This window comes from Aspergillus flavus, chromosome 1 (assembly GCF_009017415.1).
Source record: "Aspergillus flavus chromosome 1, complete sequence".
NCBI classification, from domain to species: Eukaryota; Fungi; Ascomycota; class Eurotiomycetes; order Eurotiales; family Aspergillaceae; genus Aspergillus; species Aspergillus flavus.
This window is the reverse complement of record NC_092406.1, coordinates 2354207-2374441: the sequence shown is the minus strand read 5'-3', so window position 1 is coordinate 2374441 and position 20235 is coordinate 2354207. Positions and strand designations below refer to the sequence as shown.

At 50.0% G+C, this 20235-nt stretch overlaps 7 protein-coding genes across 7 annotated transcripts; 3 read left to right on the top strand and 4 right to left on the bottom strand.

Moving 5' to 3' along the window:
* Positions 1–432: 432 nt before the first annotated feature.
* Positions 433–3451, top strand: F9C07_875 (putative P-type ATPase; the record flags this gene model as incomplete). The annotated part of the gene is made up of 4 exons (XM_041288573.2): positions 433–852; positions 923–1153; positions 1215–3312; positions 3369–3451. 4 exons carry the CDS (start codon positions 433–435, stop codon positions 3449–3451), a joined length of 2832 nt encoding a protein of 943 aa, XP_041141055.2.
* A 495-nt stretch (positions 3452–3946) lies between these two features.
* On the bottom strand, positions 3947–8376 carry F9C07_874 (uncharacterized protein; the record flags this gene model as incomplete). The annotated part of the gene is given in 6 exon segments (XM_071511818.1): positions 3947–4248; positions 4267–7541; positions 7602–7790; positions 7873–7996; positions 8085–8239; positions 8364–8376. 5 exon segments carry the CDS (start codon positions 8374–8376, stop codon positions 4267–4269), a joined length of 3756 nt encoding a protein of 1251 aa, XP_071365682.1. The 3' UTR covers positions 3947–4248.
* Positions 8377–8735: 359 nt separating this feature from the next.
* F9C07_2279219 (tubulin alpha-1 subunit) lies at positions 8736–11500 on the bottom strand. Its single transcript, XM_041288563.2, has 6 exons — positions 10913–11500; positions 10783–10823; positions 10682–10708; positions 10535–10610; positions 9520–10474; positions 8736–9466 (listed from the first exon to the last, which is right to left on the bottom strand). Exons 1-6 carry the CDS (start codon positions 10935–10937, stop codon positions 9244–9246), a joined length of 1347 nt encoding a protein of 448 aa, XP_041141057.1. The 5' UTR covers positions 10938–11500; the 3' UTR covers positions 8736–9243.
* A 283-nt stretch (positions 11501–11783) lies between these two features.
* Positions 11784–12578, top strand: F9C07_872 (uncharacterized protein; the record flags this gene model as incomplete). The annotated part of the gene is made up of 2 exons (XM_041288574.1): positions 11784–12071; positions 12144–12578. 2 exons carry the CDS (start codon positions 11784–11786, stop codon positions 12576–12578), a joined length of 723 nt encoding a protein of 240 aa, XP_041141058.1.
* A 374-nt stretch (positions 12579–12952) lies between these two features.
* F9C07_871 (aspartyl-tRNA synthetase, cytoplasmic) lies at positions 12953–15817 on the bottom strand (the record flags this gene model as incomplete). Its single annotated transcript, XM_041284203.1, has 1 exon — positions 12953–15817. The coding sequence occupies one exon, from the start codon at positions 15815–15817 to the stop codon at positions 12953–12955; it is 2865 nt and encodes a 954-aa protein (XP_041141059.1).
* An 843-nt stretch (positions 15818–16660) lies between these two features.
* F9C07_870 (Alpha/Beta hydrolase protein) lies at positions 16661–17674 on the top strand (the record flags this gene model as incomplete). The annotated part of the gene is made up of 1 exon (XM_041284199.1): positions 16661–17674. The coding sequence occupies one exon, from the start codon at positions 16661–16663 to the stop codon at positions 17672–17674; it is 1014 nt and encodes a 337-aa protein (XP_041141060.1).
* Positions 17675–17903: 229 nt separating this feature from the next.
* On the bottom strand, positions 17904–18836 carry F9C07_869 (putative 2-heptaprenyl-1,4-naphthoquinone methyltransferase; the record flags this gene model as incomplete). Its single annotated transcript, XM_041284204.1, has 1 exon — positions 17904–18836. The coding sequence occupies one exon, from the start codon at positions 18834–18836 to the stop codon at positions 17904–17906; it is 933 nt and encodes a 310-aa protein (XP_041141061.1).
* Positions 18837–20235: the final 1399 nt, after the last annotated feature.

Below are 20235 nucleotides of genomic sequence, written 5' to 3'. Positions count from 1 at the left end.
TTAGTATAAGACTGAAAGAGAAGGTGATCATGCAGATTATAGGATAAGGGGCTAAAGGAGCATTTGACCTACTGTTCATCACGAAGAACTCCTGGAAGTCCATCATTATCTCACAATACTCCCTTCTATCTAACAATTACTCTCATGACCGCGGTATAAAGCTCATTTAGGTAGGGACGACACCGTCGTTCTTGCCATGTAAATGATACAAACATTTCACTTTCCCTCAAGTTGTCTTTACTGGCTTTTTCTTTGTCTTTTCTCTCTTATTGTTTTTCACAGCCTTAATTATAATTGCGGCTTCTATCTGAAGCCTGCATATCTCTTCGCTGAATCATTTCACATATTCTATTGAATACGAATAACATATCTACAACTCATAAGAAATCCCATCCATCTTAACAACTTATATCGGTCTTTCACCACTTCTCAATGCCTAATATTCAGCACAGCCTGGACACCACGGGGGCCCCTCATGGTGACGGAGCGTCTTCCAGTCAAGATTATGTGGACCCAAAAGAACAGTTCGTCACAAGAGCGTCTGCTGAATACAAATCATTCACGGAAAATGTGGAGGATGGAGAAGATGTCGAGAACATAGATACCCTTATCGAAGAGCTCGAGTCCCTAGACGGCAACCTCGATTATAATGACAGTGGACAAGATGAAAAGAGCACACCCTGTTGTATCTCGGAGGAACTGCTTCAGACAGACCCCAGCACAGGTCTTACCGAGCCCGAAGTGTTACTCCGCCGAAAGAAGTATGGACTCAATCAGATGAAAGAAGAAAAAGAAAACCTGATCCTCAAGTTTCTCTCATACTTCGTTGGGCCTGTTCAATTTGTGATGGAGGTATGTATATGTAGCCCTCGCACATCGGGATCTTCGCTTACAAGCCCTCTTTGATACGCCACGAGCATAGGCGGCTGCAATCCTGGCAGCTGGTCTCCAAGATTGGGTAGATTTCGGTGTTATTTGTGCTCTACTTATACTCAACGCATCCGTGGGTTTCATTCAGGAGTTTCAGGCTGGATCCATTGTGGATGAACTGAAGAAGACTTTGGCCCTCAAAGCTGTCGTACTGCGCAACAGTCATCTTGCCGAAGTCGATGCTTCAGATGTGGTGCCCGGAGATGTTTTAGAAATTGAGGAGGTAATTCATTATGCGACTTCGTAGTACACCTCTAGCATGTTGAAGTTCTAATCATGGACAGGGCACAATAATCCCCGCAGATGGCCGGATATTGTCGAGTAGCGTCCTTCAAGTGGACCAGTCTGGAATCACCGGCGAATCTTTAGCTGTTGATAAAGCTGATGGAGACACCTGTTATTCATCGTCGGCTGTGAAGCACGGTCATGCTCGTCTTGTTGTTACGGCTACTGGCGACTATACTTTCGTAGGGCGTGCCGCTGCCCTGGTGAGTGCCGCCACCTCCGGGACAGGACATTTCACCGAAGTTTTGAACGGAATCAGTATTGTCTTGCTTGTACTCGTTATAATGACTCTCCTAGTCGTTTGGGTATCGTCTTTTTACCGCTCAAATGGCATCGTCACTATATTGGAGTTTACCTTGGCCATTACTATGATCGGCGTGCCTGTCGGCCTACCGGCCGTGGTAACTACAACAATGGCAGTGGGAGCAGCGTATCTTGCCAAGAAGAAGGCTATTGTCCAAAGACTTTCCGCAATTGAGTCACTGGCTGGTGTTGAGATACTATGTTCCGACAAGACTGGCACATTAACGAGGAATAAACTATCTTTGGCGGAGCCCTATACTGTTCCCGGGGTGACTTCGGAGGAACTAATGCTCACAGCTTGTTTGGCTGCTTCACGAAAGAAGAAGGGCATGGATCCTATTGACAGAGCCTTCCTGAGAGCGCTGAAGGGTTATCCAGAGGCGAAAAAGGCGCTCACACAGTACAAAAAGCTTGAATTCTTCCCATTTGATCCAGTGTCAAAGAAAGTCACAGCCGTAGTGCAGTCTCCCCATGGAGAGCGAATTGTTTGCATGAAAGGAGCTCCTATTTTTGTGCTAAATACTGTCAAAAAGGACCACCCAATATCAGAGGGGGTAGAGACGGCTTATATGAGCAAAGTCGCAGACTTTGCGGTGCGTGGTTTTCGCTCACTCGGTGTTGCTCGAAAGTGCAACGAAGGTGAATGGGAAATACTTGGCATAATGCCATGCTCAGATCCTCCTCGACATGACACTGCAAAAACCATACATGAAGCCAAGTCCCTCGGCCTGTCAATCAAGATGCTCACTGGGGATGCAGTCGGGATTGCCCGTGAGACGTCGCGCCAACTTGGACTGGGTACGAATGTGTATAACGCCGAACGTCTCGGCCTCGGTGGAAAAGGAACAATGCCTGGGTCTCAGGTCTATGACTTCGTCGAGGCCGCCGATGGATTCGCTGAAGTCTTCCCTCAACACAAATATAACGTTGTTGATATCCTTCAGCAACGAGGCTACTTAGTGGCAATGACTGGCGATGGTGTCAACGACGCTCCATCGCTGAAGAAAGCCGACGCTGGGATTGCAGTTGAGGGCTCCTCAGACGCGGCCCGTACTGCAGCCGATATAGTCTTTCTAGCACCTGGTCTATCTGCCATTATTGATGCTTTGAAAACCTCCCGTCAGATATTTCATCGTATGCATGCTTATGTGGTGTATCGAATTGCGCTGTCCCTGCACCTCGAGATATTTTTGGGACTCTGGATAGCGATTATGAACGAAAGTTTGAACATACAGCTTGTGGTTTTTATTGCTATATTTGCTGACATTGCCACGTTAGCTATAGCGTATGATAAAGCACCCTATTCGAGAACACCTGTGAAGTGGAACCTACCTAGGCTATGGGGAATGTCCGTCCTTCTTGGGATTGTTCTAGCGATAGGCACTTGGGTCACGCTATCCACTATGTTGTCCGGTGGTGAACAGGGAGGCATCGTGCAGAATTTTGGGAAACGAGATGAAGTCTTGTTCCTAGAGATCTCGCTAACTGAGAATTGGCTTATCTTTATCACACGTGCGGAAGGCCCCCTCTGGTCCTCAGTCCCTTCCTGGCAACTTACAGGAGCTATCCTGGTAGTAGACCTGATGGCAACCTTCTTTTGCCTCTTTGGATGGTTCGTCGGAGGCCAAACCTCCATAGTCACCGTCGTTCGTACATGGGTATTCTCAATCGGTGTGTTCTGTGTGATGGGTGGTTTATATTACCTGTTACAGGACTCCAAGGGCTTTGATAATATCATGAATGGGAGGTGGCCCGGAAGCAAAGCTTCTAGACAACGTCAGAAAGAAGACTTCGGTAAGATTGCCCTTGATCCACTGCTCCTACTTGAATGTCTCGCTTACGGGAGGTAGTGGTTTCAATGCAACGAACTTCAACACTGCATAAGAAAAGTTCACTGAACGGGACCGACACTGGGACCGAACTCCCCCGCTGATAGTAATCGACCTACACGTATACAAACTATTACAATCACAGTGTCTAAGCGTTCCTATTGTTACGCAGCTGTTTATCAAGATCCTTCGACTTCTATTGGCCTTTTGTCTTTCCCTTTTCTTCTTTGTCGGCCCAACGATTTCGAGTGTGGTCCTGAAGCGTATATCCTCCTTGGCCACTCTCTCCACCCTTTCATTCTGTCTACTTTTGATACCTGGAACGCAGCGGAATCCCTGCAGGTACGTTTGGATGTCATACAACGTTAAGCCGTGTCAAACTGTTATATTCGAGAAAGGTGGCACATTCGTTTGGAATGTTTTCTGGAGTGGATCGGCGGAATAAAGGAAACATTCGCTGTCCAATAATGCTTGTATCAATCGTAGGTTGAACCTACATCGTCTGTAATGAAGCTATAAATTAGGATAACGATTGCAACTATGTCGTAAGATTATTAACTACCTCAGACCTAGTCTGATGCTGGTGCGGAGAATTTCCAGATTTACCTAGGTCCATAGTATTATCTGTCCATCATTCCTCCGACTTCATATCCTTTCTGTCAAACAAGCATGTGGGGTTACATTACATGGGTAGGGTTGAGGTACCGCTGGGGAATATACATGACAGCAGTAACGATATGCAAGCCAACCAATAGATCAAATACAGAGTAAGGAAAAGAAAAGGCAAAAGGAAAGAAGATAAAGTGTCGAGCGAGTGGGTAAAGGGAAGCTATGTGCATGGTAGAGAGGAAAAGAAAAGAGAAGGAGAGTATTAAGATTTCGATGTCAGGTGATCTACTGCCTGAAAGGAAGACGGTCGTTAGTTAACTGTACGTAGATAGTTTGTTTTTAAAGTGAAGAGTGATTTTACCTTGTCAAGGTTGTAATCGAACTTTTCCAATGCAGCAAGTGATTCTTCGCGAGGGAAACCCATGCCGGTCAAGCGCTGAAGAATTTGGTCATCTTCTGTGCCGGTCTGGAGAGCCCAGCCTGGTGCCTTTCCATCATGGCCGGTTGGTGACGTTGCTGTAGCAGTGTTAGTGCCATTGGCAGCACCAGGGCTCTGGACATTGTCAAGTGGCGCAAATAGCGCTTCCCAGTCGTGGGTCTGGGGCTTCTCATTGGAGTTAGATGGGGATGCAGCACCCCCAGGGGATGAATGGGCAACATTCTTGTCAAAACTGAAGAAGTCTGAAGAAGCGGCGTTCCCTGCACTAGGTCCAGGAGAGGAAGCCTTCCGCTGCGTTGGGGAGTCAAAAGAAAAGTCGAAGTCGTGATTATTCTTATTGTCGGGCGTTTCGAAGTCGTCGTCATCATCCTCGCTCTCCTTTGCGGGTGCTAGATTAAGACCTGCGAAGGCCGCCTCAAAATCCGGGGCGCTGGGCTTTTGGGTAGGGGGCACGGCTGTCTCCTTGATAGGTTCCCGCTGCGGTTCCCCGTGAACAACTGGTGCTCCGGTGCTTGATTCAACGGAATGAGGGGCATCGGGAAAAGCTGTGGGGTCCTCACGTTTCGGTAAAAGACCGTTGAACTCGGGAGCTTCCCCAGCGGCTTCTTTTTCGAGGCTTTCTTCATACTTGGGAGGGCTTTGCTGCGAGTCCGCGGCTGGAGGTTTCGATGCTATCTGACTCTGCGGAGGGGCAACAGGGGTAAAGTTATCGTCGAATCCCATGGGCGCCTCGCTATCTGTGCTGTCATCATCATCGTCGTCATCATCGAGTTCACGAATGGGTGGGAATTCGGAGGCGGCCGGTGCACCATTGGGCTTGTTTGGAACAGAACCCTGCTTCATAGCGGCGAATGCTTCTTCGAAATCGTTTTTATTCTGAGACTTTGAACGCTGATGCGCTGGTCCACCGAAAAGCTCATCAAAGCTGGGGTCTTTCTTTTCCACAGGCTGTTCTTCATTGGAAGGCGATACAGCGGCATTTGCAAATTGTTCAGTCGCGCCAGGAATTTCTGGGAACTTCTGCTTCAATTCTTCAGACTCATCGAACGCGGGTGTAGAGGTAGGCCCAGCCTCGCTAGCTCCAGCTTGCGAAGTTGCACTCAAATCTGGCGTATCATATCTACTAGCAGGTGGCGAAACCATCGTCGAAGAGGTCGCCGACTGTGACTCGCCGAATGGAAGCACATTTGGCGTGAGCTGCCTAGACTGGGGCGGGGCTGGAGGCTCGTTGAAAAACGCGGTCGCAGGCGGTGGAGGGGATGCCGACGGGGTCGGTGCTCCAGAAGTTGCGGACTTGATCGAAGTTGGATGAGAATCAGCGCGGAAGGAAGTCGGCGGCGGCGGAGTGGCTGTGTTGACCGGAGCTCCGAGAGATGGGCCGAATAGGCTATCAAAAGCGCGCTGCTGATCATTTGAAACCTGAGGCGACAGAGCGTTACTCTCACTAGAGCCAGTCATCTGGCGTTTGAAGAATGGGTTTGTGTTCTGGCTAGTTGTTGAGGCAGCTGGACTGCTGACTCGAGGTATGGCGCTGGCAGCAGCCGCGCTCTCGTCTGGCTCATAGGTTTGTTCCTTTGAAAGGCTATCCATTTCCTCCTGCAGCTTCTCTTTTTCACCCTCTACAGTAGCAAGCTGCTTCTTGTTGATTGCTGCCAAACCTTTCTGCTGTCGCGCCTCAGAACGGGCCTTTTCGAGCGCCGGTTTAAGCTGAGAGACAGCAGCATTCGCCTGACGAATCTTCTCCTTCAGGCTTGCATTTTCCTGTTGATCGGCAGTGAGTGCAGCAGACACTTGATCGTACTGGTTCTGCAGATCCTGCCTGCTTCCCTCAATCAACGCGTATTCCTGCTGTAACTTGTTGGTCTCAGCCTTAGACGCATTAAGCCGTTCTTCGAGTGCCTTGAAATTTTTGACCTCTTGCTCGTACATTGCCCTGGCTTGAGAAAGCCGAACTTCGAAATCACGCTTTTGCTGAGAAGTCTGGGACAGTTCCTGCTCTGCTGAGGTACGTTTAGCCTGGACATTCTGCATCTCATTTGCCAATGAGCCTATTTGATTAGAAAGATTGGCAAGCTCCGTTGTCTCTTGTGTCAATTTGTTGGACTCTTCAGGATCATTATCTCCGAGAAGGTCATCCGACGGTGACGCAGGTGAACGTGTAGTGGGGCCAACGCCGGATGAGGCACCCGTCGTCTGTGGTTGAAGGCTTTGCCCAAACGACGAGGTCGGGACAAAAGGCTTGAAGGTCGTTGAAGTGCTTGGAGGGGATGCTCGGGATGTTGGGGAAGCAGGCATCTGGAATGGTACATTCGAACCACCCGTTGACTGGGGTACCTGCGCGGGAGCGGCAGCCGGAGTCGGAGCTGAGAGAGAGTCGAGACCGAACAGATCATCTGCAGCCGACCGAACAGCCGGCGCAGGTGCAGGTGCTTGAGCTATACCCGTAGCCTGCGCAGGAATAGGACCTGGGGCCATCTGGGCAGAACCGGGGCGACGCATACTTGGCGGAATTAGAGCTGGAGGCAGAACCTGTGGAAGCGGCTCCTTTCCACTGCGTACTTGACGGACAAGATACATGGCAACTGCAAATTCATCCTTTGTTAGTTGTCCATCAGCATCGATATCCGCCAAGTCCCATATCTGAGCAAGGGTTTCCTCAGGCAGTTGCGCATTCATGAAGAAAGTCACAGCTTGGTCCCCGGTGATCTTGCCAAGCTTTGCTGAATCGACGGTCGAGAAGATACTATCGAATTGTGATTTTTCGTGGGGAGTGATCAGCCAATCTGCACCGGTAGACTGTGCTGAAACGGGAGACCCAAATGGCCTGTTAATAGGGCTCTGTGTCCGTTGTGGTCCAGTGAACTGTTTCGGGATTGCGGGCACTGGGGGAACATCAAGTCCCGGACGAGAACCAATGGAGGCACGGCTAGATCCCCTTCGCGCAGCGGCTTCATATAGACCTGGCGGTAGAGTTTGCGGGATTCCTCTCATTGCACCTGACTTGTAGGAGGTCAAAAGGTGCATGGCAATGATGAACTCGGTCGCATCCAGGGCACCACGTTGCTTGGTGTCTGCGAGATTCCATATCCTGCCGAGGATTTCATTGGGCAGCCTTGCGCGTTCGAAAATCTGCTTAGCTATCTCGCCTATAATTATTACATAGTTAGCTAAGATCTATCCCTTCTTGAAGTGGGGGCATTGCGTGCCTGAAAGAATCCCACTCCTAGAGACGTCCGATTTCTCAAATAGCGATAGAAACTTGTTCACATCATCTAGGTTCAATGGGGGGACACGGATTGATGGCCCGGTAGTTGGCGGAGGACTTGTCGCGCCTGCCTCCCGCGTGGGGGCAGATGTATCGACTTGAATGCCATCGAACCTGGGTATCGGTGCGGCTAAATTGGTGACAAATGTAGTCAATATCATGCTCTCAAAATGTGAAGAAGAATAAAAACTAAGCATCTGCGAGTAACTCACGTTGTAAAGCCAATTCCTCTGACGGGGAGCGACCGGCTTGAGCGTGCCCGATCAACCGCAAGACAACACCGAACCCAGCGGGGGTCAGGAGACCGCGATTCTCCCTATCTGCAATTTGCCATATCTACAACACACCCCAGATGCTGTTAGCTAGCGGCCTTCCGTAAGGAGAAAAAGGGGTATGCAGTGGAACTCGTTGTGCATCGACGTACCAAGCCAAGAGTGTCGGGAGCTAACTTGGTCTTCTCAAAGAAAGGGACGGCGACTTCGCCGGTGATGACGCCTAGATTAGTTGTGTCGGCGGCTTGGAAGAGTTGATAGAAAATGCGTTTCTCCTCAGGAGTCAGATTGAGGTTCGGGTGTCGTGCTGTTCGAAGCAAAAAGGAAATCCGTCAGTTCCGTTGTATCCATCGTATACCGGGTGCACCCATCCGTCCCCTGAGAGCTCTCCCACCCGCTATCTTAGTTGCGTCATTGCTGGCTAGACTTACTATTGTCAGCCATAGCTGTGATTCAGGAGGAGCAAGCCTCCCCTCCTTCTAACAATCTTCCCGAGGTGCTCGACAGGAGGTCCTTAAAGTTTCAGGGCTGTCAGCTTATCCAGAAGATGCCACGGGCATGGATGGCCAAAGCGCTGCCTTCTGGATGAGGTAACGCTGGATGGAATGGCGGAGATTAATGCCCCAATAGAGTCGCGATAGTAGAAAAGAGGGCACGTTCACTTGGGGACGAGGAGTTAAAGAACGGTAAAAACAAGTAAATATGGACGGGATAGGGTTGCCGAGAGCTTGCAACAAGCTGGAGGAAGGGTAGCGTTCACTTAGAGGGGGGAGAAATGAGGGATTGGGTTCATTTACTTCCGTAGCTTAGGCTTGGGTCCGGGGGGGGTTTCTGCCGGGCGGTCAGTCACCCTCAACCCAACTACTAATTAATATGGAGCTTAGGCAGCGACCATGGTGGAGTTACTTACATGGGGTATAAAGGGCAATGAGCCTTTCTTAACTTACTCAATTGGTGCGCTACTGTAAGCCAACAGTCTTGTCTCTGGCGGTCCTCTGTATAGCAATACATTTTTACTACTTAATCAACACCTCTGCAGTCTAAGTTGTTCTATCGTGCAAGAGCTACATGTGGAAGGAGCGGTAAATTCATCGCTATTTCAGGGATATTAAAAATATATCAGACAAAGAAAACAAAGTCTGTGCTAATCCAAGCTTCTCTCTTATTTGCAGGCAGTTCAATCACATAACCTTGGTCAACGCCTGTCCCCAGCACAACAACTCGGAAACAATCACTACCAGCGTCCAATCACATGGCTGAGCGCAACCATGGCTGGAATGCTGAACGAGCGGTGTTTTAGACGTTTTAAATTTAGTACTCAGCCTCAACCTCCTCCTCCAGCGAGTCGCTGGCGACCTCCTCGTAGTCGCGCTCGAGGGCAGCCAGGTCCTCACGGGCCTCGGAGAATTCACCCTCCTCCATACCCTCTCCAACATACCAGTGAACGAAAGCACGCTTGGAGTACATGAGATCGAACTTGTGGTCGAGAGCGGACCAGGCCTCGGAGATGGCGGTGGTGTTAGACAGCATGCAGCTATAACTGGTCAGCTTTTTATCTCTTGCACGAGTGGTAGATAGGGAACTTACACAGCACGGCTGAGGTTGGCAAGGTCACCGTTGGGAACCTGCTTAGGGGGCTGGTAGCAGATACCGATCTTGAAACCAGTAGGGCACCAGTCGACGAACTGGATGGTACGCTTGGTCTTGAGGGTAGCAACGGCGGCGTGGGTCTCCTTGGGCACAACATCACCACGGTACAGCAAGCAAGTAGCCATGTACTTGCCATTGCGGGGGTCACACTTGACCATCTGGTTGTTGGGCTCGAAGCAAGACATGGTGATCTCGTTGACGGAGTTGGCCTCGTGGGAGGCCTTGGCCGCGGAGATGACGGGAGCATAGGCAACGAGAGGGAAGTGAATACGGGGGTAGGGAACCAGGTTGGTCTGGAACTCGTTGAGATCCACGTTCAGGGAACCATCGAAACGCAGGGAGGCGGTGATGGAGGAGACAACCTGAGCAATCAGGCGGTTCAGGTTCTCATAGCTGGGACGCTCGATGCCAAGGTTGCGGCGGCAGATGTCGTAGATGGCTTCGTTGTCAACCATGAAACTGCAGTCGGAGTGCTCAAGGGTGGTGTGGGTAGTCAGGATGGAGTTGTAGGGCTCAACGACGGAGGTGGCATTCTGGGGGGCAGGGTAGACGCAGAACTCCAGCTTGGACTTCTTGCCGTAGTCCACAGACAGACGCTCCATCAGGAGAGCACCGAAACCGGAACCAGTACCACCACCGAAAGAGTGGAAGACGAGGAAGCCCTGGAGACCAGCGCAGTTGTCGGCCACACGGCGAACCTTGTCGAGGACCTGGTCGATCATCTCCTTGCCAACGGTGTAGTGACCACGGGCATAGTTGTTCGAGGCATCCTCCTTGCCGGTGATCATGTTCTCGGGGTGGAAAAGGGTACGGTAGGTGCCAGTGCGGACCTCATCGACAACATTGGGCTCCAGATCGGCGTAGATGGTACGAGGAACATACTTGCCCTGGCCTAAGACACCATAGCCTGTTAGAGGGCTCGGCGGCAAGATAACAAGTCAATACGACGTACCAGTTTCGGAGAAGAAGGTGCTGAAACCATGGTCAGGGTCTTCCTTCTTGCGTTCCTCGGTCAAGTAACCATCGGGCTATCGTATACCGGTTAGTCTGTGTGCCCGATGGAGATGAAGATGGATGGATTGTCATCGTGGCCACGTACCTGGATGCCGTGCTCAAGACAGTAGAGCTAGAACCATAATGTCAGTTTCAATAGTCACATTCCAAACACCTCTATCTTCTAGTATAGTTCCATCTCCGTACCTCCCAGCAAGAATTGGCGATCTGGCAACCAGCCTGACCAACTGCACACGTAAAAAAACAATTAGTAACGGTCAACAGACCGACTCCGGTGAAGGAGGCGGTGTGAGGAAAAGATTGAGAAAACACATACCGTTCAAACTAATAACTTCTCTCATCTTGTCGAGTCTAAAAGGGACGAATGTCGGAGTGACAAAGGAATTAAGATTGGAAGGAGGGGGGTGTGTGAAACGGAGTGGGTGGAATGTGGAAGGACTTTAGAGGGGGAAAAATGCCCTGATCTGTAAGGAAGTTTCAGGGGTAAGTAAACGAAAAAAACACCACCTGGGAAAAGAACCAAAAGAAAGGGAAAGGGGAACCGGTGGGAGGAAATGGGGGAGGAGAACAAACCCTTGGGGTGATTGACGAGGAGAAAAATAGACTAAGGGGATCAATTAAACAATTGCCCAAGACCCGAATGATCGGTCAATTTGTTGTGGTCTTGCGATGCGCTGTCAACCCAAAAGCAGGACTTCCACCTTTTCATTGTTGATCCATCCGTTGGGTCGCGTCGCCCACAATCCCATTTCTGATTGGCTTGTCCGATGCCGTGACCGCCCTTCCAGCCCACCGCTGACTCAGCCACTTATTTGGGCTTAGTTCACGGCAAGGGTCGATCACGTGTCAATGACGGCATCTCTTCGTGCAGCTGCATTGTATTTGACTATCCGTACAGCTTGCGATAGTAAGTACTATTGAAAATACTCACATAGAACAAGTCTCGGACACACAGTGCTCTATTTCTAGTCACCAACATTGCTGCGCACAATGGCCTAATTTATGGTAAGATCGTATTGACATTGAATCAATTTCATGTAAGGACTTCACTTAGGAATCTAACAGTTAGTATCAGATCTACCTCATTTACTACATACATACATATAGCCTACCATACTCAACTGCGTGTGGACTAGAACCATGACCGTCTAGCAGCAGCGTCAATTGAACATAGCGAACTCTCTGTCATGATGCTACTCCAATATCTACTCTTACTCTGCACCCTCGCATTCCCCGCTATCGCCAATGTCGAGAAAACGATCTTCATCGCTCCGCAACCCCTCATCATCCCCACGGTCGATCCTACCCTCGATGACCTAGGTCTAGATCGCCTCTCCTCCTCTAGTCCCGTTCTTCGAACCAGAATTAACGCTACATTTCCGACCAACGAGTTCCCTGGTACAGACTCATGGTATTTTCTGGAGAACTTGACCCCCGGCCAGCGGTATGAGGTGCGGGTGTGTTGGTTGGCAACTGTACGTCCTCATATACCCTCTACCAGTGCCCAGCAAGGCGACCAAAGAAAATTAGCTGACAAGTAGTCAAAGCAACCGACCGCCTTTACCCTGACAACGCATACTCTTCCACAAGCCATTGATGATCCCGCACTCTTCTCCTCGATTAGCCTCTATTCCCAAGCCCATCTCGCCTCCCCTCAGTCTAACACTGTTCCTCGCAAATCTTCCTCTTTTCATGATCAAGCACCTACGTCTGATTCGGTGCTTTTCCTTCGTGTTACTGCGGCGGCGGACTACTTTTCTCTTAACAAAGCACTAATGGAGAATGTTCCCCCGGTTGCAGCGGATATCATCCTTGATCCCTTTCTATGGAACATCTTCCCGCAGTCGCTGGTACCGACGGCGTGTTATATATGTGTTGTCGGATGCTTGGCGGTGGTAATCGCATGGTGGGTGTTGGGAGAGCTGGGAAGAGTAGTTGATTACATGAACTCACAACACCCGGATAATAAGAAAGATAAATAATGAGCTAAGGCAATTATCTATATCATGGTTGCTAGTGAAATCTTGGGAAAACAATAGCAAAATGCATCAATATCATCAAGCTCAGTTTATGCAAACTCTAAGTTCCATATGGCCCCATCTAGATGTCTTACTGACAGGGCGGGGATTGACATAACATAATTTCACAAGCACATAAGAATCATGAGAGAGCATGAGGAAAGGGGTCATTACGTGGGAAGAACGAAAAGAGAGGGAAACCAAACAACATAACAACATGGGGAATATGTTTCAGGGAGGATTGAAATGCCCAAAATAACGAATCTGGAAAGAATAGTCCTCATGAAAGAAAGAGGTCGAAGTCCTGTAACAAACGCCTAACATAAGAAGGCAGAACATTAGTCTTCGAAAAAGTGAAGGACAGCCCGGATACCCTTTGACCCTAGCCCATGAGGCGGGTAGGCGATGTAAAGGGGGTCGTCCTGCGCTCCCAATTTCGCACGGAACTCGCTCTTGCGAACCAAATGGAACTGCTTCGCCAAGGTTTCGTAGGTATGCTGCAGCATCTTCACCTTGGCTCCGTGCATGTTGTGTCCCGGGGTAAGAGTGGTGGTGGCGCCAGCACCGAAAGTGAGCGACTTGACTCCAGACCGAGCCGCTGTCTGGATGGCGTGGGTAACAATATGCTCAATGACACCATTTGGAGACCCAGGGAAGTCAAAGCTGTATTTCACCTGCATACCATGGGACGGGGATAATGTGGCCAAGGCGACAAAGGCGCAAATATTACCTTCCTTGTCGACTGCATAGAAATACCAGCGATGGGCATGATCGCGCCATGGACGGATCTCAGACAGGTGCACTTGAGTACCTTTACGGTTGGACAGCCAGTCTTGAATGCGCTGATCAATCTTCTCGCGAATGTTGTCCGGTACCATCTCACCCTGGTTCATGCTCACGAGCTTGATGCCCTCGCTCTCCGAGTGTCGGATCTTCCGAGCAATTTCCCCATCTGAAGCAGCTTGGTTGCGGGACGGATCTACACGCTCCTCTGCGATGCAAGACAAGCTACGCCAACCAAGTTTCTCGCCCAGGATAGCCTCAACCTGAGGGGAACATAAGAGCCAGATGGGCTTATACTTAGTCTCCCGACGCATCCATTGCAGGAACTGCGTGATCACACGCGAATACTGCCCAGAATCGCACAAAGGATCGCCTGGGATCACTGCATAATTGCTGCTGCTAGGCACATATGAGATTGCTGCGCCGGTCGCCAGGTCACGCCAAATCTTAAAACGTTCATCACCCCATGATGTGGAAGTCGCATCACCATAATTCGCGATGAGATGCTCTATTGGCTGCAGGTGGCTCTCATCGGGCGCCAAGTGACCTTTTCTGTCGCGGACCCAAGATGGTTCGACGGTCGAAGACTCTGGGTGCCGCAGTTGCAACGTTGGGGGTTTAGCGGGGAAACTCCGAGGATCACGATAGAAGAGAGAAGCGAGGCGAATGTTACCCAACTTGAGAAGAAGCATCAGGAAACGCTCCAGACCCACACCAGCGCCGGCGTGGGGAGGTGCACCCCATCGGAAACCTTCCATATATTCCTCCATAGTATCAGGATTGATGCCCACACGGCGCATATTTTCCTCAAGCATTTGGGGATCATGGATACGCTGACCGCCTGAGACGATCTCTTGGCCCCGAATGAAGATGTCAAAGGAGTTAGTGAAGCGGTTGTCATCAGGATCGGGCATCGTGTAAAAGGGACGTGCACTGGTGGGAAACTTGTCGAGAATGTAGTAGTCCGTGCCGTACTTCTCCTTGACGAGCTCGCCAAGGCGAATCTCATCGCGAGTATGTAGGTCATCATCTACCGGCAAGGGATTTCCCTCCTCATCACGCCACCCGGAGTCGTTGAGCATCTTGATACCGTCGGAGAACCGGATGATTGGCGTTTCTTCGAGCCAAACGACGTCGTCGGACGGGAATTGCTGCTTCACGGTCTCGATCTCACGACGGAAGCGGCCATAAATGCCTTTCAGGATATTCTTGATCACAGCATCTAAAACCTCCAGCATCTCATGGTAGTGCTCTTCAATTGCCATCTCAATATCCAGCCCGGTGTACTCCGTCAAATGGCGGTGGGTATTGGAATTCTCTGCGCGGAACACAGCGCCAATTTCATACACTCGACCGAAGTCCGCCGCAATAGCCATCTGTTTGGCCAGCTGGGGGCTCTGAGCCAGGAATGCATCACGACCAAAGTAATTTACTTCAAAGACACTAGCTCCAGACTCAGTGGCGGACCCTTGCAGCTTGGGTGTATGAATCTCGATGAAATTCTGTTCATCAAGGGCTGTCCGGAAGAGATTTCCCACTGCAGATTGAATGCGGAAGATTGACTGAGATGTGGGTGTACGCAAGTCCAGCAAACGGTTGGTTAGACGCGTGCGGTCAGGGATGTGACTACGTCGACCTTCAACGCGCTCTTCCTCAGGAGTCTGGATCTCGGCTTCATAGACGCTGAACGGGACAGGTTCCTCCCGCCGAACGACAACGTGAACCGCATCAATGGCCAGTTCAACATCATGAATGGTGCACCCCAACACTGGCACCTCTGGGGCTTGAATAGTGCCACGAACCTGTACTATAGAACCCACGCGCAAGTGCTCGACCCATTGAACCATGGCGATGGAATTCTTGCCCGGGGTTTCATGCAAAACACCCTGGAAAGTGTAGAGTTGTTGGCGAAAAACAAGGAAAACCAGCTTGGCACTCATGCGACGGATGATATGCAAGCGCGCCGTGAAGAGGACCTCCTTGCCCACCGAGTCCACCGAAATATCCTCAAACTTGGTCCGGAGCTCCCGCGGGCGAGAGCGCGACTGGAGGAGTGGCAGCTCGCCATAGCGAGCCTTCATCTCTGCAGTCTCCTCACGAGCGGCAGCTGCGACAGCCTCCTTGTGACGTTCAGATTCTTCAGAATGATGCTCCTCGCTGAGACGAGAGCGTTCTTGTCGGCGCTGCTGACGCGCAAGGCGTTTCTGCTGATTTTTGCTCATCGTCCCCGTGGTGGGAGATGAAGAGTCATCAGAGAAATCATCTGAAGACGAGGCATAGCCGCCACGATCCCGCAAGAATCCACTCAGGATACTGCGTCGAGGGGACATTGACCCCGAACGCCTGCTTGGAGCGGGAGACGAGTCATTTGTATCAATCTTATTGGGGACGATCTTGGAAAGGGCCCGTTTGATGGACATGATGATTGCGTTTGTGTAGCGGACGATAGAATCATTAAAGAGAGTAAGTAGAGAGAGTCAGCAGTAAACTTTGACAAAGCCGCTTCACCCCGGTGAAGGAGGGGCACGGCGGGAAGGATACGAGTCGGAAGAGCTTGATCTCTACGACAAGACACAAGTCCAATTGGAGAATGTAGACTTTCTTGAAGGCCGGGACTTTCGCGGGGGGTGTCAAAGAGTTAAATATCGGATTTTAAAAGAAAGAAAAGGGGTTTCAAAGGGGAAAACGAGAGAAAGTGTGCTTTTTTCACTTTGTCAGGGTCCGGAACAAACCGTGATGTCATCGGCTGAGTGCCTCGGAATCTTTGCCAAATTCCTTATAAATGGACCATCTGAACCAAGCCAAGTTTCTAGTGTTAGTGTCTAGAATGATCGGATTATGAGACAATTCCCATAGTTCCCTGTTTCCTATTACCTCTGTCTGTTCTGAGACCCCTGGAGCTTTTCTCAACAAGGACAGTCATCCTCCTCCTCAGTAGTATACACATACATACGTACATACATCCATCCATCCATCCATACATTCTGGTGTCCCCATTCCCGGCTTGGCTTTTTCTTAGTTCCTGATCCATCCCATGAATTGATTACTATTCGACTTTGTTCGTTTTGACTTCCCGGATTTGCCTCCCACGAGAGTCCATCTTTTTTTCCTTCATCTCGTGATCCTTTCGGTTTCGTATTCCGTGAATAGCGATCGTCTCAGTTCTGATCTCAATAATTCATGGTCGTCTTTCCTTTCCCTTCCGATTCTCCAACATCCTCCAAAACTTAATTGCCCCTTCAGCAAGGGTCATATTGTTAGTCATGGCATCGTCGCGATGGTGGCTTCTCGTGCAGGCCGTCTTTTGGCGGTTTCTAATGCGCATTGGCATGTTCATCCACCATATTTCCTTCCCACGACCACCTCGTCGCTCCTTCGTGCGATCCATCCCGTCCGGGTCGTCACGAGTTGATTTGTACTTCTACTGTCCACCCGAGTATTCTCGGGATATTAAAGAAGGTCGCAGGTTTCCAGTAGTGGTTAATTTTCACGGTGGTGGGTTCACCCTAGGATGTCCGACCGACGATAGTCGCTGGGCCCAGTCCGTCCTGGCGGAAGTTGGTGCCGTCATGGTCAGCGTCGGATACCGTCGAGCCCCCGAGCATCCGTTTCCCGCCGCTGTAGACGACGGGGTGCGAGCGATCCAGTATCTCTCCGCGCATGCCATTGAACTAGGACTGGACGTCTCACGCATTGCCCTCAGTGGCTTTTCCGCTGGTGGTAATCTAGCGGTCACGGTACCTTTGCGCCTCCGCAGTCTAATGTGTCAAGAATCCCGCGATCCATGGCTAGATCGTGCGGAGTCCACCGAACAGCTTGTCGATGCGTCCGCCAGCGACGTCAACATCGTTGCCCTCTTTTGCTGGTACCCCATCTTGGATTTCGAGGAGTCCCGTGAGCATCGGCGGGCTGCGAGCATCATGCCCGATAAAACCCTCCCGGAGTTCTTCACCAATCTATTCGATGAGGCGTACTTGCCGGATCTTGCGGAACGCCGATCGCCGTATGCATCGCCTGTTCGGGCCGCGGATGCCCTTCTCGCCGATGCCCTTCCCCATGATATCTTTTTTTACATCTGTGAATGGGACATGCTTCTTAACGAAGGTCAGCAATTTGTGCGTCGCTTGCAAAATATTAACAAACATGTCCGCGCCATGATGATTGAGAAAGTACCGCATGCCTGGGACAAGTCCCCGAACCCGTGGCGAGATCAGGAACAGGTAGATATTCTCTATCGCGACGCTTGTGCCGACATGAAAGCCATCTTTAATGCGTAGACGTTACACCGCGGCTTACATCACTCACATGGGCCTTATCAACGGCCTTGCTTTTCTTTTTTTGGATTTTGATAGAAGTGCATTATTGGCGTCGGGTCAAGCGAGTTTGCGATTTCCATAGTGTACAGTACTGCGTTCAAGAACAATGAAGACAATCCATTCAAAACTATTAACAAAGTACTCAGACAGATGACAAAACTATCTCGGCGGGAGCCCAACCACTCCATTATTAGCCAGATACTGTCGCAGGTTTCCGCGCTGTCACCGCAATATATTTCCACCCACGCTGATAGTTGGCGACAATGGCAACAGTGTTGATGAAATACGCTTCCAAGCCCAAAGTTAACACAATCATGGATGGGACATATAGGAAATAAGCGAGAAACCGTATCATTGGGTTTACATTCGGCGAGATATCACGCTCCTGAACATCCTCAAAGCCAGCCTTGTTCAGCATCCCAGCCAAGCCTTTCTGTGAGCAAACATGTTCGCTTCGGTCCTCTAAGAGTGACTGGGACAATTCATTTGCCGTCTTTGAGATAGCACCATGCAAGCGAACCTTGTCCATAGCCTCCTTTTCCGATTGGTTTGTTTGCTGAATATCGTCATCACCCCAGTGGTCATACTCGTATAGGGCGATCCTGCCTCCGGGCTTGAGTACTCGATAAAACTCTGACAGGACGCGGTTCAGGTCGGTCGCATGGACTAATGTCTCTATGGTGTAGATGCCGTCCAGTGAACCGTTTTCCTCCGTTTGAAGATCATGATAGTCACCTTGCTGGACCGTCAATGCATCCAAAGGCGTGACTGTGTCTGAATTGTGCTTGGCGTTCCAGTCGACCTTATCAATAGCCTCCCGGACATTCTGTTGTGCTTGTTGGACGTGCTCTGGAAGAATATCGATAGCATGGACTTGCAGTCCTTTCTGCGCGAAATGGATCGCCACCTGACCGTCTCCGCAACCGGCATCAAGAACTCGAGCACCCGGGTTCAAACGCAGTGATCGAAACACCTGGTCTTCCATCGCAATAAGCGCGTGATGGACCGGAAATGGCCACCAGACATCCGGGGGGTAGTAACCCAGATGAGCACGGCCGCCGTAGACGATCCAATTCCCAAGGCGAGTCTCAAGGGAGCTGTAATATCGCTTGACACCGTCCATAATTATGATGTAAATGCAGGAGTCCTGTCCACACGAAGTTACTGTAGTAATCAAATCAAAAACTTGGGTGTTTAACCCATGCTTATATGCACATGTACCATTGAGATGAACCTAAGTACCAAACCAATAGGACGTCAGGTTACCTTGTCAGAGTTTGATTTCTCCAATAATGGAACGCCATTCTGGCTCAGATAGAGAGTCTGAAAACCATCTTTGCCTTTGTTTCGGCATTTTGAGATCTAATTGTGACATTGATGGGTTGTGAAGACGAGGGGGGCGGTTGACTCGATTTGTATTGTTCGTTGGGCCGCTTGTATATTGTTCTTTCTGGTAACCCACTAACCATGGGTCCAATCGTTGGGTCGTCTTTGTGATTGGTTTATTGCCAAGAGCACCCTTTCTCGGCAACTCGTACTCAGAGCAGATTTGATAGGAAGATGTGTGGGCTAGAACTATCAAGATGGGTCTGTTGCCAAGCAAGCAATCGATGATCCGTGAATCGGGTCAAGAGCATCACTGAGGTGACCTTCAGAACTTGCCTAATGCGGACACCAGCCCAACATCAGCCACTTCAGACTTCGCTCAAAATTGCCCATCTGGCTCTCAGTTGTGGTCATGACTTGCTTTGGTTAGCTGAGAGAATCGTATTCTACAACTGCCATGTGATCTAGCACACGTCATTATAAACTACCAGGTCCCGAAAAGAAGTATATAAACCGACGTTATACCCATCAACACAATGCATATGGTTTAAGACGGCCTCATAATGTTTTCAATGCATCGCCTAGCTTAAATTATATTCATCGCAACATTCTCATAAACGCAATTATCATCAGTACCTCCACTCACCCTCGATCCCTCCTTGAATGGACGTCTTTTTCCAAAACTAACCAATCCAGCAATTATCTCCAAGCGGCTACAGACAACGTAACCTCCCCTCTGGATTCGTCTCTGGCAGGGACGATATATGCAGGCTGAATCGTGGATGACGTTTCCTTCTCTCTCTGGCCCTCGTCTCTTCGAATGGAGGTCCAGATGTGGACGTGACGGACTTCTTCCCCGAACTAGAAGCCCCCGATTCTTCTATTAACTGGAAAGATATTACGACGGGGTTATTGTCAGACCATCGGCCAGGCATATCCCCAGATTTTTATATTCTCCTGCTATGATTCATTGACGAGATGCTGATAATTGAGTTATTAATCTCAAGTTCTACTCCTTACAACCTATGTACGAAAGCTTAGGATTTCCTCGTCGGAATTAATCAGATTACCTCAACTGTAGTGTCATAGGGCATTCCGGTGCTTGTACTGAAAAATTGGGAACCCCTATCATCTGTTTCTAACTTCTTCAGCTGACACTCACAGAAATCTTAGATAGCCTCCTCTCAATATAACCC

Excerpts from the sequence above, each read along its gene's own strand:
- F9C07_2279219 (XM_041288563.2), bottom strand. The coding sequence starts at position 10,937 with ATGAGAGAAGTTATTAGTTTGAACG. Across the intron at positions 10,824-10,912 it reads AGAAGTTATTAGTTTGAACG|TTGGTCAGGCTGGTTGCCAG; the intron begins GTATGTGTTTTC and ends TTACGTGTGCAG. Across the intron at positions 9,467-9,519 it reads GCCAACCTCAGCCGTGCTGT|CTGCATGCTGTCTAACACCA; the intron begins GTAAGTTCCCTA and ends GACCAGTTATAG.